The sequence below is a fragment of the Lacerta agilis genome, chromosome 5 (assembly GCF_009819535.1).
Source record: "Lacerta agilis isolate rLacAgi1 chromosome 5, rLacAgi1.pri, whole genome shotgun sequence".
Lineage (NCBI taxonomy): Eukaryota > Metazoa > Chordata > Lepidosauria > Squamata > Lacertidae > Lacerta > Lacerta agilis.
The window spans coordinates 1,296,922-1,319,149 of NC_046316.1; the positions used below are offsets into that span (position 1 = coordinate 1,296,922).

The window sequence follows — 22,228 nt, forward strand, 5'->3', positions numbered from 1 at the left end:
AAGATTCCATGACTCTCTGATTCTATGATTCTAATCATATTTTCCCCCAAATGCATTCTTTACCCAAATCCTGTCCTCCTCCTTCTTCCTCTCCTCCTCCCATTCACCATATGTATATTTTTCAAGATTTTTATTTCTAAAATTCAACTGGTTTTTAGTTTAACTAAGTGAACTGCTTTTGTTTCAAGGGCAAAATATTTTTAATGTAAAATGCATTGTCAAAGTTCATCCTCTCTGATTTGCAGGCTTTTGATTTGCTGTTAATCAGGTTCTTCTGTTCAGCTAGCAGCTGTTCCTTTCTACAGCCAAAGAATAAGGTTTATGGCAACTCTTATCCAGAGTTTATAATTTCAGCTGGAAGCTGCGCTAGCCGCGCACTGTGGCGCAGGGAGGCACAGGTCCCTCTTCCTCACACACTCCAGTGTGCGCCAGGTCTTCTGATTATGTGGAAACTGCTACAGGTGCATTAGCTGAATCTGTGCATGATTCAGCTCACAATGGAGGCTGTGATGGGGGGGGGGGTATTTGAGCACATCTCCACTACATGCGCTGCACATAATTAAAAACAATGGCAAAAGAAGTACACTTTCTTTTTAAGCATGCATGTGTCAGAAATGGCATCAGCTTAAAAGAGGTATTCTTGGATGAGAAGTTAATCATCTAAACTGTTTGTCACCAACCAGTTGCAGACCAACAGTGGCATCTAGAGTGCCTGGGATTGGGAACCCCTGCTGAGATGCTCTGAACAGAAAACTATCCTGGGTTTCATTTCCAAATCCTCATTTGCTTAGATTGCGATGCTTTTTATGAGGAATTCTTCAACAGAAAGGAAGGGAAAGACTTCCCACCCCCTGGATCCATTATAAAATTGTATACCGGTAAATAAAATTCTAGTGATCAATCAAAGGCAGCTTTTAAAACTGATCCAAGGTTTTCTAACCAGTTCATTGCCATGGGTTGTCAATGGGATGTCCAAGGGCATTTACCCACAGAAGCCCTTCCTGGAGCACACCAGGTCCTGTTTCTATCCTGAAATTAGGCTTTACAATGACCCTATTGTCCAGCAGTGGTCAAGACACAGAGTCAGGGGCTTCAGTGTCTCCTGCTAAGGAGTCCAGATCAGGTTCAGGGTTCTGGATCTGTTGGTTCAGGAGACCACCACGTCTGAGCCCCCAGAAGAATTTCCATACCATCAGGACCTCATGGGAACCTTCACCTGTCAAAAAACAAATGCCACTGACAGTACCTAACTGCTCCAGCAGCGCATAGAGCTATGGAATAGAGAAGAAGGGCCCGTCTTCATCGCAGAAGGTTGACCCTTTAAGAACTTGGAAGTTCTCCACAATGTGGTGGAGCCTGAAAGAGGTGGTTTGGAGGCAGAGGCTTAAAAAGGCTTGGTATGCCCACAACCTCTCTCAGAGTAAGACTGGAACATGTTAGGCTTGAAAAAGCCTTCTGTTTTACCCAGTAGACCGGCTTTTTCAAGCCTAACTACACCGCAGGTAGGTGATTTCAGGGGTGTTGCTCGCCTCTTCCCAGCTGTGCCCCCTTCACCACAATTATGCTTCAAAGAAGCAATTTATTGGCTTTAGTAGAAATCATTTAAGGGCTGGGTGGGTGTAGTTGTGGTGTGTGCATAGTGCCCAGAGCATTTATTTTGTGGTTTGTATAAGCTTCCTGAGGTAATGGAAAGTCAACTCCAAAAAGTTACGCCACAAATAACATCCCGCTCTATTCTTTGGAGGCTAAATAGTAACTGTTTCTGGGAAGTGGCACGGTGCCAGTCTCTCATTCTTTACTACTGAACTTGGCTGGTGTTTGCTTGCAGGGTCTACAGCTCCAGTGACTTACATACAACAACTGGGCACCATATAAGAATGGAAGGGTCATCCATCATTAGCAACATCTGGACAGCCGCTGATTTCTCATCCATTCTTAAAGGTAAAGGGACCCCTGACCATCAGGTCCAGTCGTGTCCGACTCTGGGGTTGCGGCGCTCATCTCGCTCTATAGGCCGAGGGAGCCGGCGTTTGTCCGCAGACAGCTTCCGGGTCATGTGGCCAGCATGACTAAGCCGCTTCTGGCGAACCAGGGCAGCGCACGGAAACGCCGTTTACCTTCCCGCAGGAGCGGTCCCTATTTATCTACTTGCACTTTGACGTGCTTTCGAACTGCTAGGTGGGCAGAAGCTGGGACCAAGCAACGGGAGCTCACCCCGTGGCAGGGATTCGAACCGCCGACCTTCTGATCAGCAAGCCCTAGGCTCTGTGGTTTAACCCACAGCGCCACCTGGGTCCCTTTCATCCATTCTTACTAGGCCTTAATTACTGCTGTGTAGGACAGGCGCTGAAAACAGACACATCATGTGTACAAATGCCTCTTTGCACTGCACTGGCCTCCAGTCCAGATAGCCGCCAGTGCAGGCAGCCCCATGTAGAGAGCTCTCTTCCTGCCTGTAATTCTGTTACCACACTTCCTCAAGGCATGTCTAAACTACTTCTCTGTTTTCAAGGAAATAAACCAGGAACATGAATGCTTGGGGGAATCTGGCGTGAAGGTTGCTGTTGTTAAAATAAATAAATAAACATTATTATTTCATTCATGAATCACTTCCTATGAGATAACTCAAAAGCAATTAACACAGATAAAACAATTTTAAAAACAAAAACCCAATTACATACAAAACTATTCAAAAAACACACCAAAAACTATTACCATATATAAAATCAATTTCAAATCCAATGCAGATGCGAACGTGGATACCAATATGCACTTATAAGACTTGCTGATAGATAAAAGTCTTCAACAAGTACCTAATGGACACTAAGATATGTAATGGGTAACCTCCTCCAACACTAAAGGCCAGACTCCACCATTGTGCAGAACAGAGGGTGTCTGCCCCCTCCTGCAGGATACAGTGACTGATGGGGCAATAGGCAGATGAGATGACCTGTCAGGTATCCTGCTCCCTGCCTAGATGGGTCTTTGTTCACCAGCAAGCTGAACCACGTTGAGCAGGGGGGACCTCTTCCAACTGAGCCATGGCTACAGGACAGGTTCATGGCAGTCCAGACATCATGTTTGAAGAAAAATACCAAATGGTCAAGTGTCTCTAATGTTTGGATCATTTAGTATGGACAGAGAAGTGCCATTGTAAGGTAAGGTATTCCACAGCTTTCCCAGAAAATGAGAGTTTACTGAAATACTTCATTAAACAGTAATGATTGATTCATTGAATTTATATACCGCCCTATACCCGGGGATCTCAGGGCAGTTCACAGAAGAAGAAGAAGAAGAAGAGTTTGGATTTGATATCCCGCTTTTCACTACCCGAAGGAGTCTCAAAGCGGCTAACATTCTCCTTTCCCTTCCTCCCCCACAACAAACACTCTGTGAGGTGAGTGAGGCTGAGAGACTTCAAAGAAGTGTGACTAGCCCAAGGTCACCCAGCAGCTGCATGTGGAGGAGTGGAGACACGAACCCGGTTCCCCAGATAACGAGTCTACCGCTCTTAACCACTACACCACACTGGCTCACAGAATAAAATCAAGATATAAAACCACAAAATACCTAATAAAAACAAAAACAGCAACCCACATTTTAAAGGGGCATGGGATGTAAATCGGATCAACCAAAGGCCTGGTGAAAAAGGAACGTTTTTGCCTGGTGCTGAAAGGTGTATAATGAAGGCGCCAGACGAACTTCCCTGGGGAAAGCATTCCACAGACGGGGAGCCACTGCAGAGAAGGCCCCGTTCTCATGCTGCCACCTTCCGAACTTCTCGAGGAGGAAGCACATGAAGAAGGGCGTCAGAAGATGATCTAAGGGGCCGGGTAGGTTCATATGGAAAGAGGCGGTCCTTGAGGTATTGCAGTCCTGAGTCTTTTGAGGCTATAAATGGTTTATTTCAAGAAGGAAAGAGAAAGAGAAAGGAGAAAATGTGCAGTGGGTGGTGTAAACAGTGCTTTTTTCTTGGGGGGTACGCAGGGGTACGCATACCCCTAAACATTTTGTGAATCTAAGTTTGGCCTCATTGAGGGGCAGTATTTCAATATGAGTAGGAAAATGAGAGTACACCTAAACATTTTTTTTTAAAGAAAAAAGCACTGGGTGTAATGATGTGGCTTTTGGCTTCAGAGGAGGAGGGGAGGAGGGCAAAGTTGCAATGGGATGTAAGGAGAGAAGAAAGAAGCATTGCTGCTCTGTCTGGAACTGGAAAGGGCTGAAGCATGAATGGGTGCAGTCAAGCACCAACTGTGAACTCCTGAACATAGACAGACAAGAGGATCTGCCAGCAAAATTAACAAAAGATGCTCTGAAAGAATGGAACTCCAGAGAATTCTGGTACAGTAGGTTCAATTGTACTGTCTGCTATACAAAAACTTACACACACACACACACACACACACACACAAAGTTGTTCCTCTGGGGGAATACAAAAGACAGACAATTGCCCTCTGCATGATTACTCAATGGAGGAGTGGGCTTTTCTTTGATTTATATGGCTTTTTATACAAAGTCTCTCTCCAAGTCTCTAGAAAGCAAATCAATAGGTGTACAATGACACATCAGACTGAAACACTATTTATGCTCATGTGTCATGGGCAGGGTATAAATAATAAATTATTATTATATTATTATTACTACACTTTTCTTCACCAGGCAAAATTAATCCTTTCAGAGCCAAGACAGTAGGGAAGCATTTCAAATGGCAAGGGGGCACTGATTTCCTTGTAACCCTTGGCCTTGTGCTCCCAACAAGCTGAGAATCTCCCCAACTTTTGCCCTTGAAACATCTTTGGTTTTCATTCCCTAGAAAGAAAAAGGGAACTATTGTACAAGCTGTTTTGTTTCCCTCTATTGGCAGTTAGATTTCCCTGTTAGTTCTCCACTCAAACTAAAAGCAAGAGAGTGACAGAGAGATGAATCTAGTTTCAGGAAGGTTTACAGGCTTTATTTGAATTAGCATAGTTTCTTCAAGTTGGCAATTAAAGAAATTGCTGTATATCGAAGTAATCTGAGTCATCAACATCTGCAGATACATTCACACCTTGTGTAATTAGTTGGCTTCATCTTATGTGTTGACCAAAAATACTTTTAAAAAATAAAAATGGTTCACATCTGAACTGGGATTCAACACAGCATGAAATGATTGCAGGCATTCAATAAATGCAGTGAATCACATTTATTGTTCAGCTAGCCATATGGAAGTTCCGAATTCTGAGTCAGGCTAACTATGAATCTTGGCTGCCTTGCATGGAAAGTAAGTAAAGATTAAGCAACCACCCAATAAAAAATAGCATGTTATGTTCATTGCTTATTTTAAAAAAGGGCGAAAAATAAGAGAGAAAAGAGACAGACGTACAATCTAGTTTGCAAAAGGAAGTTGGACAGAAATACTGATTGTGAAATATGCACAATTATTACCTGTTTAGAACAGAGTATGTTGAATTGTGTAATACAAGTCAAGGATCTAAGTGATAACAATGTTCACTGGTCAATGATTTTTTTGCACATATTTGCTCAAATGCAATATTCGTGCCAACTATCAAGCACCTACAACAACTAGGGGATGTACACAATCAAGCAACTAGTCAGTATTTACAGGAGTTTATAATCTAAAACAGATGATACATGAAGAAAGTAGGACAGCAGTTGAAGAATGGAAAGTGCAGCTGGCTTTGATTTATCAAACTTGTATATCACTTTTTACTTAAAAAATAAAGTCTCCATGATGTAATTTGCAATGCAATAAAGCACAATAAAAATACATTAAACCAAGCAAAATATCAAAACAAAAGTGATGACCAAAACACACACGACAGCCTGGACTGAGTAACTGCAACAATTTAGGATTCAACCTCTCAATAAAGGGGTTCCCTCAATAAAGCTGGCAAGAGGCCCTTGCATGGCTGAAGAGGCAGGTGGACCTTTGCGTGTATGGAACTGAGGAAAGCTGTGACAGAAGCAGCTTAGAGTGGATGTTGGTGGGAAGAGGAGTGGAGCAGGACATCATCGCCTTGTAACACCACCACTTTGGTCCGACACAACTAGTGTAAACAGGACTTTAACTTGCTCTAAACTACTGTCTCTCCCCCAGAGAGACATAAAGAGCACTTTTCTCCAGTCATGTTACAAATGAGAGGTGGGAGGCTTTTCTTGCCTCAAAAGGGCAAGAGCTGTTGAAGATGGCTTCTCCAACCACAACATATTCCATACCTCTTTGATCCGTTTGACTAAAGCATTCTGGTCAAAGGCAACCGCTTCCGCGCATTGGTGAAGGTGGTCTTGGTACCGCAGGCAGAGCTGGAGAACTTGCTGAGAATCCAGTTTCTCCAGTTTTATGTTGGTAGGAGCTGTCTGCCCACTGAGAAGACCTAGAAGAAAATTGACAGCAAAGGAAATCACTAAAATGGCTAATAGCAGAACCAGCAAAGGGATTGGTGTGATCAAAAACAAAACACACGGAAACAGTAGCTCCACATAAATCCCCAGTTGTAATCAGCCTGTTCTTAGTGCCATTTACCATGTTACACAAAGACAAATCCAGAAGCAGCTCAACAGCTTACTGGTGATCTATCATGTCGGATACAAAGGCCTTCAAAGCACCTTGCAGGCAGCAATACGCTGCTAAAATGGAGGGGGGGGACACCCTTCATTTGGATCAGGAAGGCGTTGGCACTGTGTTAGATGCGGGAAACCTGCCTGCAAGGGGAACTTGAGTGAAACTGAGTGATGTCAGCTGACTGACCGGGGGGGGGGGGGTTTGAAAAAAATGACCTGATGGACTAAACACCTCTGACTCACCACAGCTATTTTATCTAACTCCCTTTTCCTCTTTTTCCTTCCAGCCAGCGCATGAAGCGCCACTCTGTGTGTTGCAAAACTATTACTGTATTGTGACTCCAAAGAAACCAGACCATTTCTGCTGGGGTGGTGTTCTTGCCTGTTTATAGCATTTATTTCTTTATTGTGTTTTACTGTGTTTTGTCAGGCCACATGTTGTATGTTGCTTTGGGCAGAACTCTCTGGAAACTAGTGACTGACACTTAGGTAGCAATTGCTCATCATGCATGTAAAAATCTTCCATTAGGAATACAGCAAGCCCACAACTTATGCACATTAAACTTGTGTGCATTCAGCTTTACACGTGGGGCAAAAATGTAATAGGGGGTGGAGCAAAAGAGGGTGGAGTTAAAAAAAAAGGCTTTGGCAATCCCACCCGTCACTGAACCTGATGGGTTTTGACTGCAAGATTTGGGCTTTAGGCACAAACCCCGGGACAGCACCTCACGTATTTTGCAAGCAGACTCTACTCATGCTGCTAGAAAAATTTGTTGAAATTGTTGCCTCTTACATTAACAGGAGAACAGAAAAAATAACACTATTTGTTTAAAACAGCAAAGTATTCTCAGCTTTTCCAAGTGTCTATTTGCAATCATACGGTATTCTGGGAGGCAGAGACAACATGGGTGTTGGCATATAAAGCTGAGCAGCTGCGCAACAAGAAGGTTGAGGAGACTGTAGAGCAAAACTAGGAGTGGTTTTAATGAAAAGCAAAAATAACAGAAATTACATCAGCTAACATTACATTACAGAAACATGACCCATACGGTGACCCACCACCCAGGGCCCTGAGGAAGGTACGCAGACCTCCTTATATATTGTACCCGATTACTGGCACGCCCAAATCAAGACAAACTCAGCATCACCTGCTGCACTGTCCCACAGCTGGAAAACTAGGTCAATTTACTTCTTTCATTCTCTTAAAGAGATATTCCTGTGGAACAGTAATGAACCTTGAATTAACATCCAACATATCCCCTGCGGTTCATTAGTGTGAAACACAAACATTCAATATATTTCGTACATGTCTTTCATGCGTGACCTTCGGGAGTGCCTTAGTAAAAATGTCCGCAATTTGATGGTCACCTGGAACATACTGAAACTCAATTGTTTTATCAGCAATCAAATCTTTTACAAACTGTAAGCGTAATCTTAAGACTCTAGTACGTTGTGTATTAGTTTCTGAACACAGAATAGCAAGTCCACTCTGGGAATCAAGGAAAACTTTTACTGGGAGTGTGACTTGCATTTGCAAATCTGCAAATATTTGTAGATACCATTCTACATCACGAATGGCCTGAGTGCATGCGCACAACTCACTCTCTGTTGTGGAGAGACAAACAATTGTTTGGTTCTGTGATTTCCATTCAAAAGGGCATCCATTATAACACATAATTATACCAGATACACCTCTGTAACTATTTTGTTCTACTGCATGAGATGCATCACAATATATTTCTAAACCTTTTTCAATAGATGGTGTAATCTCCAATCTATAATGTCTGGTATGTTTAAGGTACATCACCACTCTTTTGAGAGCAGTAAAACATTGGGTAGTAGGCTCTTCTACAAATCTTGCCAGGAAATGAAAAGCGTACGTTACATCTGGTCTTGAAATTCTTTGAATGAAATTAAGCTTGCCTATGGCAGAACGATACAAGGTTTTGTTAAGGAATGGTTTATCCTTGTCTGTAAAAGTGAAACCACACACCATAGGTGTTTCTTTCCCATTTGCATTTTCTAAGCATAACATTTCAATAAGATCATCAATTTTCACAGTTTGATGAATCAGAAAAGAACCATTCTTGCCTTCTTCAATTTGCATGGATAGGTAATTTCTAGCTTTGCCTAATTCTACCACATCAAACTTTTTCTGTAGGTATGACACTATTTGGTTATATTCACGTTTAGTTTTTGTAGAAATTAATATATCATCTACAAACACACATATTTTTGTTACAGAATTTGCATTTTCTTTTATAAACACACAGTTATCTGCCTTTCCTTGTGAAAAACCAAAATTCAACAATTCTTTCGCCAAAGTCTGATGCCAGTTTCTACCACTTTGCCGCAAACCGTAAAGGGACTTGTTCAGTTTGCATACTAATCCTTCAGTAGCCAATACACCATCAGGAACACGCATGAAAATCTGTTCCTTTAAATCTGCAAACAAATAGGCAGTTTTTATATCTAGATGATAAACAGAATGTCCACGTTGGGATGCATCTTTCAACAAAAGCTTAACAGTTTCATACTTTACACTTGGTGAATAACACAAATCATAATCTTCACCTGGAACTTGCTGAAAACCTCTGGCTACTAATCTAGCCTTGTACCTTACAACTTCATTCTTGTCATTCATTTTCACTTTATAAACCCATTTAGAATCAATGACTCTCATCTCTGGGGTTTGTGGTACAAGAGACCAAGTGTTATGCTCTTTTAAAGAAGCTATCTCAGAATCCATGGCTTTGTACCAATTTACAGCTTCATGCTTAGGTAACTTCTGAACATCATTGTAGCTTTTAGGCTCAAAGGTTGCCTTATTGGCATACACAGTGTTAAACTGTTCTTTTGAAAACCGTTTTGGCTCCTGTCTTTTTCTATGGGATCGTCTCAGTCCTGAAGAAGAGCTAGACCCTTCAGAATCAGTGGAACTAATTGGGCTTCTAGCTTCTGACTTTAAATTATTATTGTCAGACTGAGAAAGCTCCTGCGGACTTTGCTTACTATCAGGGAATTCAAAAGAACTTGGCCTTTCCTCAGGTGTCTGTGACTTTAAATTTTCAAATAAATCACTAGACCCAGGCTTCTCGTCTTCAAATTCACCACTATCCCCTGCTGCAGGTTCTATTTCGTCATCTGCTTCTTCCACCTCAGTATCATCTCTACCATCATCATCTTGAAAAACAGCAACTCTATTCCATTTTACAGTTTGTATCATGCTTCTGGTTATATGAAACTTGCCAGTTGCTGGTATATAAACTCTGTACGCCCCCTGCTGGTAGCCCATTAATTTTCCTTGAACACTTCGCTCATCCAGTTTGTGCTTAGCAGGATAGTGCATAATTACATCTGAACCCCAAATTCGTAGATATTTTAGATTAGGGCGCTTTTTAAACAACATTTCATAGGGAGTGACATTTAGACCAGAATGATAAGAGCGATTTCTGACATAAGAATATGCATGGAGTGCTTCAGCCCAAAATTCTTTGGGCAAATTAGCATCATGCAGGTAAGTTTTAACACCTGCCTGCAAATCACGCTGTGCTACTTCAACAAGCCCATTTTGCCAGGGACTTCGGGGACAGGATAACTCATGAGTAGTCCCCTGCGCTTCCAGGAAATTCTCAAAATCCTCAGAAATAAATTCCCCTCCTCGGTCAGAAAATAGGTTTTTTATAGGTTTGTTAAAGTGGGTTTTTACCCAGTTGCAAAAAACTTTGTACTTCTCAAATGCTTGGGATTTATCAGCAATTGTAAAAATCCAAACATATTTACTAAATTGGTCAATCAAAGTGAGCCAGTATCGTGAAGATCCCAATGATTTAGGGAGTGGCCCGACCAAATCAACATGCAAACGCTCAAACACGTCTGTTACTTTTCTGTCTGAGTATTTACCCTTGCGTGCAACTTTTATCTTGTTCTTACAGCAGGATATACATTGCATATAGTATTTACATGGCTTCAAATTTAGTCCATCAACAATATCTTTTGTCTTAAGCACATCTGTAAAGTTCAAATGTCCTAGAAGTCTGTGCGCTTCATGAATACATCCAGAATGTGGTTTTACATTTTTCAACCCCTGTTTTGGCTGTATTACCTTGCAATTTACAGGTGGTTGTGAATACTTTTGGAAATAGAGTCTATATAAACCCCCAGACTCCCGGGCATATAACACACGTTCATTTCCTTTGAAAAACTCACATATTTTCTTAGTGAAACGCACAGTTATGCCTTGTCGAGCAAAGCAACTTACTGATAATAAATTGTCCACTGAAGGGCAGTAAGTGCAATTTGCTATGGTAATGTTTAGAGAGTCAAGTTTCACAGTACCTCTGCCAAACGACTGCATAACGTCAGAGTTAGCTAAATGTATCTTGCCAATCTCCTCTTCAAAAGACATAAACAGGCTCCGGTCATTACAGAGATGGGTCGTTGCGCCCGAGTCGACAACAAAAGAACTCCACGTGGCCCCTTTAACTCTTTTATGACCTGTAGTCCGAGCATGAAAGGCTTGGGGCTCGTGTCCATCTTTGCGATACACTGCTGACTGCTGGGGCGTTGCCTGTGAATTACGACCTGAAACAGTCCTGGGAGCATTTTGCTTCCTTTTAGATCTGCAGTCCTTGGCAACATGGCCACGCTTATTGCAGACCCAGCAACGCTTGCCAGCTTTAAACGCAGCTGAATCTCCACAAACTTGCTTACGGCGTTCATCATTATCTCCAGAAATAGGAGTGCTTATCTCACAAGCCTCCCTTCTGTCCAGCTCGCCCATTAATCTTGCCGTTACCCCTTCCACAGTTAGTTGTGCCGGTGGAACGGCAGATATCTGGCTAGCTATAGCATCAAAGTCTTTGTTAAGCGAACAGAGAATAATAAACACATATTGAATGTCAGGTATTACCATGTCTCTTTGGATTAATTCGCCACGTATCGCCTCCAGACGCCTCAAGTGTGCTGCCAAATCACCACCAGGCTGCAACTTTGTCTGGTACAGCTGCTTAAAGAATGTTAAGGCAGACGCTGACTCCTTTCTGACATGAACTGCTGCAAGGCTGTTCCACATCTCCTTAGCAGTTTTCTTGTTTCTTATATAGACTACCTGCTGGTCACTCACAGCCATGTTAATTAATGCTCTGGCTTTTAATAATAATAATAATATTTATTATTTGTACCCCGCCCATCTGGCTGGATTTCCCCAGCCACTCTGGGCGGCTTCCAACAGAAACCAAATACAACAATATCAAACATTAAAAACTTCCCTAAAAAGGGCTGCCTTCAGGTTTTTTCTGAACGTCAGGTAGTTGTTTATTTCCCTGACCTGTGATGGGAGGGCGTTCCACAGGGCGGGCGCCACTACCGAGAAGGCCCTCTGCCTGGTTCCCTGTAGTTTTGCTTCTCGCAGTGAGGGAACAGACAGAAGGCCCTCGGCGCTGGATCTCAGTGTCCGGGCTGAATGATGGGGGTGGAGACGCTCCTTCAGGTATACAGGACCGAGGCCGTTTAGGGCTTTAAAGGTCAGCACCAACACTTTGAATTGTGCTCGGAAACGTACTGGGAGCCAATGCAGATCTCTCAGGACCGGTGTTATGTGGTCTCGGCGGCCACTCCCAGTCACCAGTCTAGCTGCCGCATTTTGGATTAATTGCAGTTTCCGGGTCACCTTCAAAGGCAGCCCCACATAGAGCGCATTGCAGTAGTCCAAGCGGGAGATAACCAGAGCATGCACCACTTTGGTGAGACAGTCCGCGGGCAGGTAGGGTCTCAGCCTGCGTACCAGGTGGAGCTGGTAGACAGCTGCCCTGGATACAGAATTAACCTGCGCTTCCATGGACAGCTGTGAGTCCAAAATGACTCCCAGGCTGCGCACCTGGTCCTTCAGGGGCACAGTTACCCCATTCAGGACCAGGGAATCCTCCACACCTGCCCTCCTCCTGTCCCCCAAGAACAGTACTTCTGTCTTGTCAGGATTCAACCTCAATCTGTTAGCCGCCATCCATCCTCCAACCGCCTCCAGGCACTCACACAGGACCTTCACGGCCTTCACTGGTTCTGATTTGAAAGAGAGGTAGAGCTGGGTATCATCCGCATACTGATGAACACTTTTGCATCTCCTTTCGACCAGGCATCAGTCATAGGGTCAGGAGGGCTTTCAGTTACATACTTCCAAACATCTCGTGAAGTCAGGAGCGCCTCCACCTGAAATGACCACAAACTATAATTTTCATCAGTAAGTTGTGGAAACGACAAAGCCTTTTCAACTTCAGAAACCCGGTCCACCATTCTGCTTCTCAAACGCACAGGACCGCAACAGCAGCAGCAAAAAGAAAAAAAACCTTTCTTAAGCTATTCACCAACTCCTAAACTATACAGTCATCAACTCAATGGCTGGGCCCATAACCAGATGTTGGCATATAAAGCTGAGCAGCTGCGCAACAAGAAGGTTGAGGAGACTGTAGAGCAAAACTAGGAGTGGTTTTAATGAAAAGCAAAAATAACAGAAATTACATCAGCTAACATTACATTACAGAAACATGACCCATACGGTGACCCACCACCCAGGGCCCTGAGGAAGGTACGCAGACCTCCTTATATATCGTACCCGATTACTGGCACGCCCAAATCAAGACAAACTCAGCATCACCTGCTGCACTGTCCCACAGCTGGAAAACTAGGTCAATTTACTTCTTTCATTCTCTTAAAGAGATATTCCTGTGGAACAGTAATGAACCTTGAATTAACATCCAACAATGGGTGGCTGAATTATAAAAAGGAAAAGCCATGCAGAAGGTCTGCTAACAATCATATTCTATTTCCCCTCCCCTTCCCCACATTCAATAGTCATAAAGCTGTTTTACTCTCTCACACACAGCACCTCTGGCTATTCAGTTTCTAAATACAGAGCGAGGTAGTTTAGACTATTTATTTCCAATTCCAAGTGGGCTGTTAGAGAAGTGCTGGTGCCACATAAATTAAATTACATATTTAAAAAGCCTCTTGTGGGGTGCCCTGCTGTGTCCCTACATCATATACTTCTCTACCCTAATTGCATCTTCCCTTCCTGGGATCAAGTCATTCTTCCCCAACTCTACATGAAAGGGGTGGGTGCAGAATTGCCCGCGGAGTCCAGCCAGGAAGCCCTCCACCATCCCTTCCAGAGAAACACAGGGGGGGGGCTCTTTTGGGGGAGTCTAATTTGTACTTTACCACTCACAAAGTAAACGGCTGTGGGGGCAAATGTGAAACTGTGCCTGCAAAATTTAATTCAAGGGGCAAAACTCCCTGGGAATTGTATGCATCTGTCCCCTTAGTATTTAAGTCCACTGTACAAGATTTAAATGCCTTTCATGGCAAAGCACACATTTTAACAAAAGACAAGGCAATACGAAGAGCATTTGCAACGTACCCTTTAAACCACGTAAACCATTAACATGACAGCAACTTTGGCAATGTGGCCCAGGTAAAATAATTTGCACAGGGAAATCTATATAGAGACATCTAGAGGGCATGTGGGTCAATGGCACTGGAAGCTTAAAGAAAGTAAAATCCTGTGCCACTAGGTTCCTGATCTGCAACTAGGAACATCGCCCGGCTGTGGGGCGTGGAGGCCACTCCCTGCAAGGCCCTTTCCACCTGGCCTAGAGGGCAGGGCCCACACTCACCAACCCTACTATGTTAAATATGTATTCTGTAGTTGACCTCCTTTGTAATGTTTTATTGTGAAATCTTTAAGATAATATTTTAGTTTTCTGTTATGTTGCTTTGACTGTATATTTGACTTTCTTCAGATTGCTTTATTTATGTTTTATTGATTTAATAGGCTGTGAACCGCTTTGATACCTTTGATGGCGACATGACCCGGAAGCTGTACGCCGGCTCCCTCGGCCAATAAAACGAGATGAGCGCCTCAACCCCAGAGTTGTTCGCGACTGGACCTAAAGGTCAGGGGTCCCCTTTAAACCGCTCTGAGAGTTTTCTTAGAAATATAAAGCAGTATAGAAAAAATAAAAATAAAATAAAATAAAAATAAAACTAGTTTGCCGAACAGCCACTGGGGAGCTGCTATTGAACCCCTTCCCCTTGAACTTCTACTCCCGCAAATGCCGTGCTGTCATGGCTTTACGGATACTGGTCCGCCACTCCCTGTGTGTGTGTGGATGCCTGTGGCAGTGGCTGGTTTTGCGTTCCTGGGCTTCCACTTGCCAATCCAGACACCTGACGTGCCTAACGGCCATAACTGCGTTGCTGCTCATAGGGTGCATATGGGAAAGTTTAAGGGGCTTTGGGGTCTGTGTCTCATCTGGCAAAGGAGAAAGTGACAAAGAAGAATATTTATTTAGGAGTAGGGGCTTCTGGGCCATTCCATGAGAAATTAGCCTGATAAGAATGTTAGATGAGTGCTGGACTTTGGTGAGGAAGATTCCAAACGTGCAGTCTAACCATTTTTTTAAAAGCTAAAGACAAAAGAAGTTTATTTTATGGACCTTCTTTTCAAAAGCCCACCCACGTAGTCTTCACAGAAGTGTTCAAGTTAAAAGTTTTCTGTTGATTGTCCCACCCGTGACAGCATTTTTTCCTTAATTTTGTATCGTTAAATTTCTTAAACTTAATTCCTGATTGCATAGTTGTAACCAATAAACATTGATTTAAATAGATATGCTGAGTTTATCATTGATCCACCTCCCAACTCACAGAGCTTTTCCATAAATCAAACTTATCTCAAGCTCCATGTCCTTTTTTTGTCCCACCCGTGACAACACTTTAAACATTTAATAAAATTGTCAAAAATATCCATAAAAATAATAAAAAATTATTAAAATGTTCAGCATCTTATTAAGAACATAGTTAAAATTTTGGTTGTTAATTTTTATGTATATTTACATTGTTACACATGTGTGAATACCAAAAATCATGGTCAAAGTGTCCCACCCGTGACAACGGAATGGCCCTTCTCAGGCCCAGATGCCAGAGGCTGGATCAAGCTATCAGGTGGCCAGTTGACTACTCACAAACTGCAATTGCCGTGAGTTTCATAACCCTGGCAAAATTTTGCTGTTGAATTTTGGCAATTTTGCTGGAGTGGATACTTAAATCAGGGCAGCGCCCAAAATATCACCAGACAAGAACCACAAAGAATCATGCAGCTTTAAGTAGGGAATTCTGTGCCGCGGCTACACTATGACGTAGAAAGACAGGAAAAGCACCCCTAATTTTTGTATATTTATGTACTCAATGCCTGCAAACAAAGCAAGCTGCTTTTTTGTATATAATATGTTCGAACAAAAATTATGTCTACAATGTTATCCAGTCCTCCTTGATTCCTTTTCCCGCCCCCTTCCTTCACCCACTCCCTGCTCCTCATGTTGTGCTGTTTGTGCAGGGAAAAATAAAGAGTCCTGCTCTTGCCAAGAGTGACCTCAGCTCATTCTTATTTGGTGACACACAGGAGAATTTCACTCAAGCAAACATTTGCAAAGTTTCAAAGTCTCAAGGTTACTGGCACCTTGTTGCTGGCCACATTTGCTGCTTCCTTTCCATTATTCTTTACTTGGTTTGCTTATGCAAGAAGTCACTAGACTGGAAGAAGCATTAAAAATAAAGACATGACACTTTCAGGTCCCCCGCACCAACCTTTAGGAGACGCCTTTTGTCAGGAATTAGGACTCATTCCCCCCTCGCCCCGCCCCCCCAACAGCAAGTGTGACTTTTGAGTCTTTTTGCGTAAGGAATGTGCAATACTGAAGCAAGAGATGGTCAAACATGCAATACAGGATTACACCCAAGATTAAAACTATTAAATAAATCACCCTCCCTATGAACAACATTTTGCAAGAGTCAAACCAAGTCATTTTATGCAAGTGCAAATCCCCGCGATGGGGTGAGCTCCCGTTGCTCGGTCCCAGCTCCTGCCCACCTAGCAGTTCAAAAGCACACAAAGGGGGCCACATCTGCAAGCTGAAGTTGTACAGTTCAGACACAGCCTTGCCAGCAGATGAACAACACAAGAACAGCAAGAGGTTGTGCATGCTTGTCTTCTAGCTACAACAGCACCCAGCTACACACACTGCTTGTCAGGTAACAATTCTGCACATGTACAAGTTCTCTGACTATATGTAGATCTATCAGGATTAGACTTGCTGGATGCAAAAGAAAACCAAGAGGGGTATTACTGTCATGATCATATCAAGGTATTTCTGAATACCATTATCCCTTGCAGGAACATGAAAAATTGTGCAGCAAGTTTTAGCGAAATGTCTCGATTTTTATTGTATAGCTAGCCAAAGATTCCTACAATGCCACACTTAACAAGTAAACTAACATTTTGGTGAAATGAAAGGCAATATCACCTGCTGCAGAAGAATTTAAATCTTTCTTGCAGGAAAACTGTCCAAATGAATGCTTATTTAGGGCAGAGACGCAGGCAGATGGGTGAGGGTGTGCAGCTCAGGGGTTTAATTATCACAACAGAAATACTGAGAAAAACTTTTTTCATCAGCACTCTCTCTCTCTCTCTCTCTCTCTCTCTCTCTCTCTCTCTGCATTCTTCTAAGGCAGGAACATAAGCAGAATGAGCAGAATTTCAATATATGCAATGCATAAGCGTCAGAGGGCAAAGTGACATTTCCTCAGAATAAGGTTGGCTTCAACCCTCAGAAGTCCGAAACTAACACCAGCTGATGTCAACAGGGATACGTTTTGACTTCAGCAGCACACTGAAAAGCCAGCATCTTTTCACATCTTGTACAAGTTGTTGCACTCTTAAGTTTCTAACACCATTAACGCAAGAGCTGCTTTATCTTATTTTTTGCCCCCTTTGCAGCTAACAGAGTCCTGGGAGGGGAGGAAGTTAATCTGAATCAGAGGAAGCACTTTTAAATTTTGCAGCGTCAATCTGACACTGTCTTCATCTATCCCTTCATTCCCTCACAATGTCACCTCATGGGACCACAAAGGCCATCTAGTCCAAACCCCTGCAATGAAGGAATCTTTGACCCAATGTGGGGCTCAAACCCACGACCAAGCTCTACTGCCATATTGCCTGAGCTATCCCAGGCCATGTCATCATACTGCATGGCAGGCCTGGAAATGTTATCTGAGTGGTCCCACTATCAGCCTTTGCATTATGGCCTTTGCATGCAACTTCGTGGAAGCCAGTATTCAATGGTGCAATGCCCTGTGGCAAGGGACCCCAACAATTCAAAATGTCATCAATGGAGGAGCAGAAGAGAAAGATTAGGAATTGACAACATACTATTAACTGTATCTATACAGATTAGGGGCTTATGGGTTTGTTTGTTTGAATTGACCCATTCTTTAAGATGCAGAATCAAATCATATATAAGAAAATGGAAGCTGTGTTTGGAAATATTTAGGATTCAGAAAATCTCTAGGAAACTTCAGAAATGCAATGTATTTATCTTGCAAATGATCAAGATTCACTTGGCTTGGTATACACCCTGAAAATAGATTTGCAGCTTCAAACTTCTGAGGTTGGTATGGCTGCATTTTTTATAGCTTTGTTAATAATCCTTTGAACTGGAGGTTTTCATAGATTTTTTTTTAAAGTTGCCTTTTGAGGTTTTACAAGACTGCTTTTCCCTAGCAGCAATTTGTGTGCCAGACACACTTTTTATAAAGTCAATGGATTATTACTACTTGATTAAGTGGCTCCATCTACTCAAGCTTCTAGGGATATGTGGCGTGTATTTTTACCTCCCTGATCATGATTAAGCTCTGCCTTTGGCTGTCTCATGACAACTGGGGAGAAAAGAACCCGGGAGACACCAGCAACACATTCCAGTCTGGACGCCACAGCACAATGTCCAGACTGGACAGCATTCTGCTCACACAAGGCCTGACACCCCCCCCCCCGGTAGAAACAACAAACACTGGTAACATTAAAACCACAGACCACGCCCCAGTAGAAGCTACCCTCAACATAGGAGAGGAAGCACAAACTGCCCCATCATGGTCCTTCAGACCCATCCTAACCACAAACCAACTAGCTAGAGAGAGTCAATTGAAAACTCTCCAAAACAATGATGTGGGCGACATTACAACCCCCCTCCGCTGAGACACAATGAAAGCGGTCATCGGAGGAGCCTGAATAAAGGAGAGGGAATCCCTTTTTTAAAAAAATCAAACCTCCTCAAAAATTGGTAAATTGGAACAAGACATTACAGCCGTCTCATCACACTACAAAAAACAGAAGCCAAAAAAACTTAAGCTCATAGAGCTCCTTAAACTTATACAACAAAAAATAAGGGAAATTGACTCTCTAGAAATCAATAAAATAATGATTAACATCCTATACTCTAAACAACGCTTTTACAAATATGGAGGGAAGAACTCCAGGCTGTTAGCAAATAGATGCAGGAAAAAAATCATTCAAAACAAGAATAGACTGTGTCACTAAAAAAGACGGCAATCTAACATCCTCCAGCAAAGAAATAACCTCAGAATTTGCTGGATTTTATGCCAATCTATACACCTCCCGCAACCCAACTGAACAAGAAATCAGAAGATTCCTAACAGGGCTGACCATGCCAACCTTTTCTGCAGAGGAACAAGAATTCATGGAGAGCCCTGTCACCCCAGAGGAAATAGAGAGGGTACTCAAAAACCTGAAACCACACAAAGCCCGGATGGCTGTACAACAGAATTCTACTAAAAATCCAAAGAAGCCCTGATGCCTTACATGACCCACCTATTTAACGACATCATAAAAGGGGCCCCATCCCCCAAACCTGGGCCTCTTCCAAAATAGCCTCTATCCCAAAAGCACGCAAAGATAGCCTCAAAATAGAATCATACCGCCCAATCTCACTGATAAACCAAGACTACAAGATATTCACATCAATCCTGGCTAACCGGCTACACAGACTTATTGCCCCAGACCAGGCAGGCTTTGTTCCTGGTTGCAACGTAGCAGACCCCAGGAGGAAACTACTGAATCTGATAGAACGCAGCAAAACGAACAAACTCCCATTGACGATCAGGTCCCTGGACATCTTTAAAGCCTTTGACTGCTTGGAATTGAAATATCTATTAGCAGTATTAACTAACATGAAATTTGGCCCCAACTTCCTACAAATTTACTCCCAAGCCTCAGAAAAAGGCAGAATTAACAATATGGACTCCTATACCATAGCAATCCAAGGAGGCACAAGACAAGGATGCCCCCTGCCTCCCTTCCTATTCATCTTGGCCCTGGAACCCCTTGCAATCCGACTCCGAGCAGCCCCAGATATCAAGGGCATGGAAATAAAAGGTAAAACTATAAACTAGGGTTGCAGGTCAACCTGATGGTGACAACACCAGACCCCATAAACACAGCAACTCAACACATCCACAGTGGTGTTGGGCCTACAAGTAAACTTTGCAAAATCTGAGGTTATGTGCTTCAACAACCCCCCCACACACACATACCACATACCCAAAAGGAATTCACCAACATCACAAAGATAAAACTCTGCCACACCAAATTCAGGCACCTGGGGTTCAAGTAACCAGAAACCTCAACAAATTATACCTCCACAATTACAAACCCCTGTGGCAGGGGTCAGCAACCTTCGGCTCTCCAGATGTTTTGGACTACAATTCCCATCATCCCTGACCACTGGTCCTGTTAGCTAGGAATCATGGGAGTTGTAGGCCAAAACATCTGGAGAGCCGAAGGTTGCCTATGCCTGCCCTGTGGCAACAAATCAACAGAGATTTGAGGAAATGGAACAATGCCAACTTCACCTTCTCAGACAAAATAGCCATGACCAAAATGATCACCCTCCCAAAGCTAACCTATTGATTCCAAACCCTCCCAATATGGATTCCTCCAACCCAACTCCAGAAGTGGCAGAAAAAACTACACTTGTTTATTTTCTCTCACAAAAAGCCAAGAATAAGCCCTAAAAACCTGCACCTCCCCTCCTCAGAAGGAGGATAGGGAATCCCCAACATAGACTCATGTTACATCGCCAACCAAGTATGCCACATAATCCCGTATATTCTAGAAGACGAGACAAAACAATGGGTCCACTTGGGGAGAGACACCATTGAAAACATCCCCACAACAGCATAGCCATTTCTCCAAAACAAACCAAAGAAAATCCCCACAACACTGAACAGGTTGACACAGGAAGTGAAAAGTAGGCAAACTATCCCCATCCCCCTTAACCCCCTGGACTATCGCCCACTATTCCAACACGCAGCACAAAACCTCCAGATAAACACCTGGCAAGCCAAAGGCCTACACTGCCTAAAAGACTTCTACAAAAACAACAAACCCATACCAACACAAGAAATACAAGACAAACCAGGGGACACCCAAATACCTTGGCTAACACACCATCAACTACACGTCTTCTTAAACAATCCAGCAGTAAAATCAGCAGCCACTAGGCCCTTGACCACCTTCGAAAACCTTCTCCTGACAGCAGAGGGACATGGCAAAGGGATGGTATCCACAATATACATAATACTGCTCCAAAACCCCAAAAAACCCCTTAACGCATTCAAAGAACAATGGGAGCATGACATAGGCTATGAAATTAACCCCACCCAATGGACCAGAATGTGGTCTAAACTACCCTTTAAGTCCATATCAGGTTATTACCGGTACCCATCTACTATTGTCCATGCCGGGTTGCTCAACCATTGCTACTGTGTCTTTTCTTTTAGCAGATCAAGATGATCAGGTGACAGCAAAAACTGCAAGGTTTTTAGCAGGGTCAATTAGAATAAGATCTATTATTTGATTATTGATGTAAACCCCCAAAATGTATTTTCTATAGTTAAGTTTTTACCTCTACCTTCAGCACATTTTATTTTATTGTTATGGTTAGTGGCTGATGCAAATAATGATTCTATCTAATCTCCATATCAGCCAGAAGGGAACTTACTCTGAAACTCACCTACTTAACACCACGGAAACTGGCGCTGATACACCCAGGAACCACACCAGCAAAAAACCTCTCCCCAGTCCTAGTCTGACACTCCAACCACTACCTCCACCCTTGGATTATTCTAAGGAAGAGTGGGCTTGACACTTCTTAAAAGAAATAAAGTAAGCATGTCACATTGTCTTGGCATTTGTCCAGCTTGACCTGCTCCCTGATACTAAGAACTGGAGACTCAATCTGGGGCCGTGTGCTATTATGCCACATACCAAGCGTCTCCCTCATTTCCACTCCATTTTAGAAATGATTACAATACCAATTTTTCATGAGGGTTTAACATGGAAAGGGCTTCCCTCAATCCCCACTCTAGAGCTTGCCGATTGCTATTCTGCTGCAAACACCACGAGTCCCTACCAAATAAAATTCTTTTATTGCGTTCTGAACATCTGCTGCTCTTGGGAGCACTGCAACGCACCAGAGGCAGTGAACAGTGCCACCTGTTGACTGCACTGGAATTGGCAAATTAAAAAGATCAACAATATCGGACCAGGAATCCCAGAAAACAACGTGGACTCACCGTATAATGTTATGAGCTGCAGTGGTGAACTGGTTGGGGCACTTCACGACATTCCTGCAGCCTGTGGGCCTAGTCTTTACAGTAACTTAGGGAGAAAGTAGACCATGCCAGTTTTACAGGCCTCTTTTTAAAACAAACAAACAAACAAACCCTGATGCAATTAAAATAATAGTGTTGCTCTTTG

General features: G+C 43.0%; 1 protein-coding gene across 1 annotated transcript in view; it reads right to left on the bottom strand.

Annotated features, from left to right (window-relative positions):
* The window catches only part of BORCS5 (BLOC-1 related complex subunit 5), a 49,902-nt gene that overhangs the window by 23,450 nt on the left and 4,224 nt on the right, over nt 1–22,228 (bottom strand). Inside the window, exon 3 of the mRNA XM_033148241.1 lies at nt 6,220–6,377. Within this exon, the coding sequence (XP_033004132.1) occupies nt 6,220–6,377 (158 nt within the window). The remainder of the gene's footprint in view (nt 1–6,219; nt 6,378–22,228) is intronic.